General features: G+C 40.7%; 1 protein-coding gene across 1 annotated transcript in view; it reads right to left on the bottom strand.

Annotated features, from left to right (window-relative positions):
• Window positions 1-11,539, bottom strand: part of Miga (mitoguardin) — a 91,380-nt gene extending 79,841 nt beyond the window's left edge. The window contains exon 1 of the mRNA XM_067146420.2: window positions 11,343-11,539. Coding sequence (XP_067002521.1) covers window positions 11,343-11,537 — 195 coding nt within the window. The 5' untranslated portion in view covers window positions 11,538-11,539. The remainder of the gene's footprint in view (window positions 1-11,342) is intronic.
• Window positions 11,540-12,369: the final 830 nt, after the last annotated feature.

The following is a 12,369-nucleotide window of genomic DNA, read 5'->3' as shown; positions in this document are numbered from 1 at the left end:
ATCGGTATTCTGTCGTAGTGTCTCTGTCGTATCTGGGGTTGATGGATTTTCTACTGGAACAGCTGGATCTTGGCGTGGTGATACTGTTAAATCAGAATTAACCGAGACATGGCATTCTGGAGCTCTAGGTACGTCGTATGACTGGGCTGGTTCAAATGTAACTGATTTAGGTTGAATGAGTGTCCCACGCATTTGGTCAATGTGGCGTTTCAGTGTCCTTCCTGATTCGTCCAAAATAACTAGGTAGTGTCGCTGACCATACTTCCTTACAACCTTTCCAAATTTCCAAGTGTACTTGTTATTGCAAAAGAAGCGCACCTGGACTCTCTCCCCCGCATGAAACGATCGTCCTGGTTTGGCTACCGATAATGAAGGTTGAGGTCGGGTAGGGAAGAAAGCATCAAGGCGAATCCTCATTTTTCGGTTCAGGTATAGCTCTGCTGGTGACTTTCCACATGCAAGGGGTGTAGCACGGTATCGAAACAGAATCTTTTGTATTTTCTCGTATATTGGGACATTATCATCAGAGGCAGTACGGAGACGATTCTTCAATATTTGAACATGTCGTTCTGCTAAGCCGTTAGTGGCTGGGTGACCAGGTGCAATGCATTTTTGAAAAATTCCATTTGTTGAACAATAGGTGCGAAATTCATTGCTTTGAAAAATGGCTGCATTATCTGAGACAATGCTTGCTGGAAATCCATGAGAAGCAAATATACGGTTTAGCAATATGATTGTGGAGGTACTTGTTGGCGAATCTCGTAAAATTTGCACTTCTGCCCATTTCGATTTGGCGTCCACACAAATCAGAAAGTTGCAGTTCTCAAAAGGTCCTGCATAATCAATATGCACTCTTTCCCAGTTCTCTTTTGGTTCGTCCCATGGATGCACTGGTGATTTTGGTGGATTTGCTCTTGTCAATGCACATGTTTGACATCCTTTTACTAGGCGTTCAATGTCTCGATCAATTCCAGGCCAATAGACGTAGCGACGGGCCAGCTGTTTCATCTTCATGATGCCCAAATGAGTTTCGTGAAGTTCATTTAAAACCTGATCTCTTAGTCTGGAAGGGATAACAACTCTATCTTGTCTAAACAGCACACCATCATTCAGAGTATATTCTGAAACCATCCGTTCATTCTGTAAATCAAAAACAAGTTTACTCAGTTCATGATCTTTACGTGTTTCGTCCTGGATGGTGCGAAATGTGATTCGTTCGCTTGAAATTTGAAAAATTAGGTGCGTAAATAACTGGTTAACTTCATCCCCAATGGAGATATCTGTTGAAGAATGGACTTGCTGTAGGGAAGCCCGCGATAAACAGTCAACATTTTGGTTCTCTGCACCCTTCTTAAATTGAACTGTGTAATCGAATCCCGACAAGAACGAAGCATATCGTAGTAGACGAGCAGATGTCATCTGTGGTAGAGCTTTGTTTTGCTGAAAAATACGAGTTAGCGGTTCATTGTCTGTCACTAGTGTAAAGTGCCTGCCAAAAACATAGGCGTAAAAGTGGTTGACAGCAAACATTATTGCCAAAGCCTCCCTGTCTAGTTGGCTATAGTTCTGTTCTGATACAGTCAGTGATCGTGATGCATACGCAATCGGCCTTTCTTCTCCATCAATTAGATGGCTAAGGACAGCGGCAACACCTGTTGGACTTGCATCTGACGTCAGAACTATTGGTAATTTTGGATCATAGGGCGTTAAGACCCTATCGCTACACAACTCTGCTTTTAACTTGAGGAATGCGGTTTCACATTCCGAAGTCCATATGTAACATTGGCCTTTGCGGAGCAGGAGCCGTAATGGATATGACATGGTGGAGAAATCTGGTATAAACCTGGAGTAGTAGGTGATAAGTCCCAAAAATCTGCGTAGTTCATCAACGCTTGTAGGATGAGGCATGTCATTAACAGCTCTAACTTTTTCTGGGGACTTACTAATGGTATTATGCTGGATAACATGGCCCAAATATTCAATTCTCTCTTCAAAGAAAGAACACTTAGCTCGGTTGATATGCAGATCAAAATCAGATAATCTCTTCAGACATAACCGCAAATTGTGTGTGCACTCCTCCAGAGTTGATCCATGTACGATTAAGTCGTCAAAATAGGCTTCTGTTTTTGGAAGTCCCCTGAGGATTTGTGAAATGATTCGGTTAAATTCGGATGGCGCTGTTTTAATTCCGAAACTTAGACGATTCATTCTATATGTTCCACGATGTGTAGATATAGTCTGGATTGTAGCACTTTCATCATCAACTACCAAGTGTAGAAATGCTTTGAACAAGTCCAGTTTACAAAAATATTTGGAATCACGTAGGCTGTTCAACACATTATCAATTCGCCTTATGGGGTAATTTGCAGCAACAAGTTTCTCATTTACACCACATTTGTAATCAACACATAATCTAACTCCTCCATCTGGCTTGGGAATGACGACCAACGGTGACCCCCAATCACTTGATGATACAGGAGATATGACACCAGCTGCTTCTAGTGAGTCCAGCTCCCTTTCAACTCGTTCACGAAGTGCATAGGGAACATCCCGTTCTCGTGTAAATACTGGTTTAGCTCCTTCACGTAACTGTAACTTTACTTCAAATTTTGGAACACGTCCAATTCTCTCTTCAAAAACATCAGGAAATTCATTAATTATGTCATCAACTGAAAAAATAGCGTTAACTGGATATGACAGTTTCCTTGCTAGCATCTATTTCCTTTAATTCAATACCAAGTCTCCTAATCCACAATCTTCCAAGTAATGCCGAGTAGCCCTTAGGGACAATATATATATCATCTTGGATTTCCTTGTCTTTATATACAGCTGAGACTGTAACCTTTCCCATAGGTGTGATAATATTGCCTGAATATGAACGAAAGGCAATTACAGATCGTTGTAAGGGTAAACCTAGATCCAATTCATTAAATGCATCTTCAGGAAGCAAAGTAAAACATGCACCAGAGTCTACTTCAAAACACTGTGTCTTATTGTTTAGTGATACGGTAACCATATATTTTTCAGAGTCGGGAGTAACTTCAAATAATTCTACATGTGACGGAGAGAAAGTAGGTTCTGCTTTACTCACACCGTATGAATGATCCTGGGCATCACATGGGATAACTGAAATTGACTTAGTTGAGCTGGAACTATCTGCTTTTGATTTTGAATTTCGCATTAGGCTGGTGATACACACCTTGGCGAGATGACCTTCTCTTCCACAAGAATCACATGTAATATCATACCTACTAACTCGGCATTCTGACACACGATGATTCGGCTTAGCACATCGGAAACAGAGGTTATCAATTCCTAATCTTCTGAAATCAGGTCTGATTCTTCTACTAGAGAGAGAACGTTGTCCATATCGGATACTTTGATTCGGTGAACGTGTGTTGCATGAATGGTCAAGGCTCAACGAATGGTTACTCTTGCTATAACTGGGGTTCGGTGAACGATAACGAAAACTGTGATCCCGTCGAGATCGGTGATCTGAGCCAGCAGAAACCTTATATGTATCGCTGTTGTCGAAATCAGATGCCGATGAAAAGGCTTGTCTGGTAAATTCCCTACTTTCTATTCTAGACGTTTCCAATAATGTTGCCTTAGCTAGGATTTCATCAAAAGTGGTTATATTAGATTGAAGTAGCTGTTCGCGTAACCAATTGTCTCGTAAACCTCTTATGAACTGGGCTCTTAGAAATACATCCGAAATTGAAACTGTACGTTGACATTGGCATTTGACTGTGAATTCGCACTCAGCTAAATTACGTTGAAGAGTTGCGACAAAATCGGCGATAGACTGTCCCTCTTTCTGATAGACATTTAAAAAATAATGCTGAGAAATAATGGCACTTTTCTTGGGAACAAGCATTTGGCTGAACAGTTTAACCAGATCTGTAAATGACTGAGTTCTGATCGATTTTTCTGGGCCTAGAAATGCAGATAGACTATTGTAATGCACAGAACCTATAGAGACGCATAGTAGCTGTGCTTTCTTTTCATCATCTGTGATATTTTTCATTGCTACGTAATTCTCAAACCTCTCCATATAGCATGCAAATTTTTCCTTCCGAGAATCAAAATTTTCAAATGGTTGTATGCTTGAACAGTTACCTGAATGCGAGATTTCTCTTCCTGATTCTCTTTGGAATGTTGTTATAAACTGAGTAAGCAGGGTTTGTTGTTGTCGGTTGAAAGCATCTAATAGTTTAGCAAATTGTTCTGAATCCATTCTTCTGAGTGTAACCTAATTGTGTCAAAACAGCGGTAAATATTTTCGGTGATCGATTGATAGTACTGTGCAGGATATTAGCAATACTTATTTATACTTTCACCTCGTCGCCAACTGTTATGTTCTGAACACGCTACTAAATATACTTATCCAGTACTTAACATTACTTTATTAGGAAAATGCATTTGTCACAGCATTGCGTAACTATTCACTACAAAGAATGTTCCAATGAGAAGAACAGCTGTTCTCTCCAGAGAGTATACATCTCTGTGTTGTTAGGCTGTTGTTACTAGCGCACTCACTGTATTATTATTTTTAAATACACTATACCTCCATATCGGGTTGGCGTCAGGAAAGGTGCGTCACAGTTCGCACCCGCGACCCTCACTAGTGTGGAAAAAGCGGTAGAAAAAGAAGATAAGATTGAATAGAGAAAGGGCGAAAAGGTAAAGCTGGAGCAATTTCAGGCATCAACGATGAACTTTGGAAAGAAGTAAAACCAATTTTATCCTCAAGACCATAGTAAAAATATTCAATAAGATATTTGAAGGAGTGGGAGTACCATAATCATGGCAGGAGGAGTCATTTGCCCTATATCAGGCGGCCCGCGAACGCCGTACTTCCTACTTAAAAATGTCACACATGCAATAGTGATGCACGGGATGCCTAATCACGTGTTTTCGAAGGAGCGCTACAACGTATTGTTTTTTCGGTTGTTCTGAAACAAATAGTAATTTTACTCCACAAGTTCCATAACACGGTACATTTGTAAATACGCCAAAGATGCAGAAAATAAAATTTAAATAACTTGTTAAGATAAACACGTGCAGACATTCCACTCTGTAAAAGAGCTGTTTGTATGAAACAAAAACTAATATTAGTCTATTCAGCGAAATACGTGTGTAGAAGGTAGACGCCTGTATGGAAACTCTTGTGCATACCGTCTACGAGCTGCACTCCGACCAGATTCTCCATATATTAAAATGATGTCTGTGTATTCGTCGTTGCTGAACACACTATCCATTGGCCGATATGCAGATATCAGTTTTAGTGCTGCTGTACCATACACCAGCCTAGTAATGCGATCGAAAACGAGGTTTACTAATGCAAGGGGTTGCATTAGACGGGTAGCGCTGAGGAACATGCCAAGAGCGATCGTCCGGTTGTTATCTCTTCATATTCCGAAGTAACCTGCCTGCTGGCAGTAGTGCCCCTGTGAAAATCAGTTAGTAGATATCCCATTCATCATTTCTGCATGCGGGCCATTTAAAAGTAGAATGTACGGCACTCGCGGGCCACCTGGTATATTAAAAACGTGGTGAAAGATCAAATCCATGTAACTGTAGAGGGATAACGTTATTAAATTCACTAAGTAAGATTTATACAGAGATATTGACAAAAATACTAATGAAATGGGCAGAGGGGTGCTCGGTCCTGTCGAGACTCCAATCAGGATTTACGAAGGGAATGAGGCTAAGTGATAACATACTGGTTTTAAAACAATGGATAAATATACGAAGAAGAAAAGAGGCAATTTTGTAGATCACGGGAATCGATTTAGAGAAAGCTTTTGACTCGGTGAGTAGACGGGCTGTCGTCTATAAAATTAGTCAGTTCGGAATATCAAGGTAGATAATAAGAGCAATAATACTGAAAATACATATGAGGAATTAAATATTCTATCAAAGTGGAAGATGGGGGAGTAGTGGGGGAGATGTTGTCAAAAGTGGGTCTCAAACAAGGTTGCAAATTATCACCAGTATTGTTTTTACTAATGATATTTTCCATTCCGAAGGCTTTGAGAAAGGACCATGTCTCGGGAACCAAGATATTCCGGGTTTGATCTTCGTAGACGATATCCTGCTGCTCACATTAACCCTTGTCAAAATGCAAACTAGTATTAACGGGATTAGTAAATTACTGTAAAGAGTGGAATCTAAAACTCAGTCCACAGAAAACCAGAGTTATGGTGTGTAAAACGAGTGACAAACTCTAAAAAAGTGAACAGTGGTGGATGGATAAGACAAAATTAGAAATTGTTATATACCTAGGCACGTTCGTAAGCAGCAATGGTATATGGACAGAACAGACAAAAAGAGCAAAAATTAAGGGAGTAAGTGCTCTGGCTAGTATAAAAATATTGGACAACGAGATGCCGAACATCGAATATGAAGTTCAGAAAAGCGCATTTAATTCAGTAGTTAAAAAGAAGTTATTGTATGGAGCAGAAGTAGATGATGTCATTGTAATTTTCCCAAAATAATGAGACTGCCAAGCTGTGCTGCAAATAATTGAGTGAAAAAGGTGTGTGAAGAGATGAGTATACGGGCGGATATTGTTAAACGAATAATTAAATATTGGTTGAGGCTAAAGACGAGGGCCGGGAGTGAATTTATAATTATAGCATACCAGCACCAAATGAAACATCAAAATGAGGGTTAGTGGGTGGATGGAATGAAGAAACTACTGGATGACAAAGGAATGGGGTACTATTGGGAAAGAAATTTATCAAGAGATGATATGGGATCGTGTAAAACGGTTATTCAAAGAGTGGAAGACATTTAAAGACAAACAATAAGGACAGAATATAATATCAAGAGAACAGTGGTTGAATTTTGTAAAATAAGTGAAAATATGAGAGTAAGGACTGAAATGTTAACAAAACGTGAAATGAGACAGATAATTTGGTGGCTGATGGGAATACATAAGAATAAAGCTCTAGGATAAAAAATGAGGAAAATCGATGCATTTTATGCAATAAAGACATAGAAGTGACTCACCTACTAAAGGACTGTAAGGAAACAGGAAAGATAACAGACAAATATATAGATAGGAAAGAGACAGGTAAAACCGAAAATGAACCTCAGCTTTACACTACTGCTAAGATACTAAACAGAGAATGGAAAGCACCAGAGAAAACAGCAAAACTATGTGACATTATAAGAGGAATGTGAGAAAAGATTTTTTTTTTTTTTTTTTTTTGCTATTTGCTTTACGTCGCACCGACACAGATAGGTCTTATGGCGACGATGGGACAGGGAAGGGCTAGGAGTGGGAAGGAAGCGGCCGTGGCCTTAATTAAGGTACAGCCCAAGCATTTGCCTGGTGTGAAAATGGGAAACCACGGAAAACCATCTTCAGGGCTGCCGACAGTGGGGTTCGAACCTTCTATCACCCGAATACTGGATACTGGCCGCACTTAAGCGACTGCAGCTATCGAGCTCGGTAGAAAAGAAATTAAAAGCGGATGAAAACAGAGAAAATTCATGTAGTTAGTAAGAACATGTATGTTGAGGTATCCTAGACTCTATGACGTTGTTAAAGTCTAGGCAGAACCTCAAATGCTAAGTTTATATAATGTCCTGTAGCAGTAAATGATAGTGTAATCATGTGTTGGGGCTGTTTTTTTTAAAGTTGGAACAAGTTTGGCATTTTTTATTACTAAAAAACTAATTGCATATGATTGCAATGATTTCTGGGGGCGGATGTTCCCTCCACCGGTTGGTGGTCATCTGTGACTGGTGGGAAGAGGGGTTCTGTTCACTGTCTTCGTCCATTCACATGTAGTAGGGATATACAAGAGGAGATATCCTGGACTTTATAACATGGTTAAGGTCTAGGAAATGTCTCAGAAGGCGATGGTTGTAACAATGCTGAAACATTTTTAAATATTGTATATTGTAAAACAACCTAACTACATATATTACATTATGATTACAATAAAATAATAAATGAATAATTGCTTCCCAGTTGGCGGTCATCCGTGACTGGGAGAGAAGAGTATTGTATTCATTCATTCATTCATCATTCATTCATTCATTCATTCATTCATCATTCATTCAATCAATCAATCAATCAATCAATCAATCAATCAATCAATCAATCAATCAATCAATCAATTATGTGCCTTTCAGGATTCCCTCGAGGTGGGGAAATAAAAATAAATCTGCAGTCGCCAAATCTGGGTAGTACGGAGGATGTTCGAGAACAGTTACACGCCCCTTAACCAAGAAGTTGCGCACAGAGATCGCAGGGTGTGGGTGGGCGTTGCCATGGAAGAAACTCCACTTTCCAATCCTGTACGACTCTGGCCGAATATGCTGAATGCGTAGTAGCAACCGTTCCAAAAATATTCTCCTAGAAAGTGAAGTTGATAGCTTGACTCTCCGAAAAAAGCGATCAACAGTGTCTTGATCCTCAACGTTTAGAAGCGGCTCTTTTCGGGACGTTGGGAAGGCGGTGAACACCATGCCATTGATTGTTGCTTGGTCTCCGGATCGAACTGGTAGCACCAGCTCTCATTGCTTGTGATGATGGTTTTCAGAAAAGATGGATCTTGGTCACACGTGTCAATGAAAACTCCAGAAATTTCCATCCTTGTTGTCTTCTGCTCATCAGTCAATGTGCGCGGCACATTGCTGTGAATGATGGTGTTCACACTGTCCTTGTTAATCACTAATTCCTCTAATATCCTTCTCAGAGACAGTCACCGATTCTGTGTCCGCATCTGTCACACTTGCTCGATATTTTCCGCACTTTTGCTTGTTGACGATCGACCCGGACGCGGTGCATCATCAACAGTTTTCTGTCCAACCCGAAAGCGTTTGAACCAGTCGTAAACACATTTTCTACTTACGGCTTCTGTTGCGTACAATTTCACCAACATCGCATGCGTCTTTGCCGCCATTTTCCGCAATTTGTAACAAAACGTTTATGCGTTGCCCCATTGTACTATGACACGAGTCCATACGTTCCATTGGCCACAGCAGACTAACGCGCTTCAACTGCGTGTGTTCAACGTCGACAGCAAGAATTCTTGCTGATCAAGTGAACAGCATTTATGCATGCGTCGGTTAGTAGACGGGATTATATTTGCCCGATATTTTACAATAATCTCTGCTTGTCAGCCATTTTTCTCCCTCGTTGAATTTCAATGCCGCTTATTTTTATTCCTACAGGTCGTGTCAATCGGCGAGGGCGGAGGTCCCAGGTTTTTTTAATAAACTCTTTCCTTACCAAGTGCTTCAAACTGTCGACGGAACCCGATGCAACATTACAGAAAGAATCCCGTTTTACAAATAGTTAAGAAATCCCATCTAAGCCTACAATTCGAACTGAAACGAATTGTTGGTCCGATGTTCCGTCGAACTCGACGGTAGACTCATATTTTAAACACTTCTATCTTCTTCTTGTCAGCTGCCTGAATGGTGTATATCTCAGCAGTCAGGTGTACCCCACGCTTTAATTCCTCGGAAATACTGTAGTTAAAGTATTTATACACAGCAATCAAATTTCTACCATTACCGAACAGAAATGAATCGTGTCACAATGTCATTATATCTGAACGTTTTGGGAGCAAAGTTCGTGTGGATGCTTTGAAAGCTTATTGGCTGTCTTCCCTTCCTCAACGTGAAGCACTGCAGTCCAGTTCGATAGGCAAGGCTATCATCAAAGTTCCCAAGCAGCTCGTAAATAAAATAGGATTCTTGATGACTGATGTTTATTGCGATGCAAAGAAGCTCACTCTTGAGTGCAAACACGCATGCATCGTTACAAACATTACTGCTCATGCTTTTTCGTTCAATGGCGCATTTACGCCTTACGAGTGCACTGACGTATTATCAGCACATGAGTCCGAGAACTGCTGCAACGTTCGTTGAGAGCTTCAGGCGAGCACTCGAGGGGAATAATTTTGCAATAACACTAGCAATATCATTATGGAGCGACGGCGCCGTTGATAAATGTCAGATTGATAACATGTATACGATGGTAAAAACAGCTGATACAGCCGATGAAGAGGAAGAGATATTCTTAGGGGCCCAGGAGCCTTCCATGCGGGGAGCGAAGGGGTGTTGCCCGCATTGAATGACGGAGTGAAGAGAAGACAACCAATTTCATTTTACAGAATATGTTATCCCAGATGAGGCGTCCTTAAATACAGGTGGAAAGGTAGGACTGCGGTCCCTCCTGGAAGAATTAGGTCCAGCAGTCGGACAAATATCCAAGGCAGAATGCCTCCACACCCCTTCTGAAGACATGGTGCTGCGTATACAAATCAAATCTAGTATGTAGAAGTTTCTGCAATACAGTTCCAGAATGGAATATCATGCTTCAGGACCTGTCTTCATTTTTCAGGGGTTTGTTCCACGTGTCAAGACTCATACCCAGGGAACTTCGCATGATAGCTAAGGAGAATAATGTTGATTTAGTCACTCTTCCTGAAATGTTCGAGGTTCGTTGAATTGCATTTACGTAACTTATGCAATGGTGGAGGATGTGCTACGGTCTTGGCAGGCTTTAGTTCCGTACTTCACAAAAAAGCCGCTCTGATAGCTCTTGCTATGGTCACCCGAAATTTCTCGGTGCGGAGGATGACTTGATATTCTTGATATTCCCAGTGGATATACTGTCCGTCTTTACTAGATATCAGAAATCACTTCGGTCACATTTTGTCAATATCGTCGACATGCCTAGATTAACTGATCCCATCTTGGGAGGTTGGGCATCAACACTCGTAGAAATCATCACTGTACTCCCATGTGGTTTGAAACAGCTGAACAGCGTTTATCTGACTTTCGGATCTGGTTGCAGCTTCGGATCAGCACGACCATAACGAAGTGACACCATCTCTATGTTACTGGCAACAGGGACTTAACCGCCACATTCTTGGAGGTGAAGAAAGGCATCAAAAATTTCTTAGGCGACCGTTTCAATTTAGATAAGAGGATAATTGTCACTGTGAAGCTAAAGTATCGAGATCTTACTGGTTTGCCACATACAGAAGATTTTCCGAGAAAAGCACTTGTCAAGGAGGACAATGCCACAAAAACAAAGAAAAAGGGATTCTAACACAAGATTGCCAGTTATGAGTTAATTTCTACATACATTTTGCATAATTATGCTACTGTTGTTTACAATACTTGCACTTTTCTGTAATTGTAACAGTGTGTAATTTATACAATGCAAATTTCCATGAATACAAGGCCATTGCTTTCACTTGGTATCTTTTGTTGTAACATCTATTACGGCACATCATTTGTTTAATGTACACATTTTTATATGAATGCACACTAAAAGAATCTCTGTTGTTTTATAAGATACATGCCTGGTCTAGGAACATGGCCTCGCTCTCAGACTGCAGCTTGATGGCGGCGTCCAGCAGTCGCTGCAAGTCGCGCACGAACTCCGCCTCTTCGGCGCTGGTGACAGCCAGAGGACCATCTCCAGGAGCTGGGTGACCTGATGTATAGGCAGCCAGAGCATCCTCCCAATAGTTGACAGCCGTGTCCAGGGCTTCCATTCCTACAAACATACATTAGCTGCTGTCACCTTTACTTCATTCAGGAATAAAAAGAAAACATGAACTTTAAATCAATAACCAACACCTGTCCTGATTTCAGTTTATTGTATACATAGGCACAAGTTCTGACAACTACAGACTGATATTATTAAATGAATACATAAATAGATCATTTTCATTGTTTATTGGTGCATATTTCGGTCATATTTGTTTTATATTTCGGTTGTAGTACCGGGACAAAGTCAATTGTTTCAAACTTGGTGTTTGCTGAAATGAAGCAGAGTAGAAGTTTCTGTAAAGAACAAACTGAACAAAACCAAGCGAATTGGCTGCATGGTTCAGGTCGCTTAGCTGTGAGCTTGCACTCAGGAGATGGTGCATTCTAACCCCATCATCAGCAGCCCAAAATATAGTTTTCGTGTTTTCCTACTTTCACACCAACACTTGCTGGGGGGTTGTCAGGCCACGGTCGCTTCATTCTCCTTTCCTATAATAGCGTCACCGTAAACCTTCGAGTGTTAGTGCGGCGTTAAACCACAACAACAACAACAAATTAACAGAGTGCTGAGAGGAAATCATGGATGCGCCACAGCGCGAAAAGTGAGTTAGGCATTTCTGGATGAAGACGATTTACAGTTTAACCGAGTTACTTGTGCTATGTTTAAATACGCTCCCGTGACATTTTGCGACGTTCAAAGAAGCTTCTTATTGTTGGTTCAGAGAATACATTTATATGAGTGCTTGTGTTGTAGAGTCTGTAGTGTTTTTGAGAATTCCAAATTTATCTCATAAATGCCAGTTTGGTTTTACAGTTTATCTTATTAATATCAGT

The sequence above is a fragment of the Anabrus simplex genome, chromosome 4 (assembly GCF_040414725.1).
Source record: "Anabrus simplex isolate iqAnaSimp1 chromosome 4, ASM4041472v1, whole genome shotgun sequence".
NCBI classification, from domain to species: domain Eukaryota; kingdom Metazoa; phylum Arthropoda; class Insecta; order Orthoptera; family Tettigoniidae; genus Anabrus; species Anabrus simplex.
The sequence above is the reverse complement of the archived record's forward strand: the minus strand, read 5'-3'. Positions and strand labels throughout refer to the sequence as shown.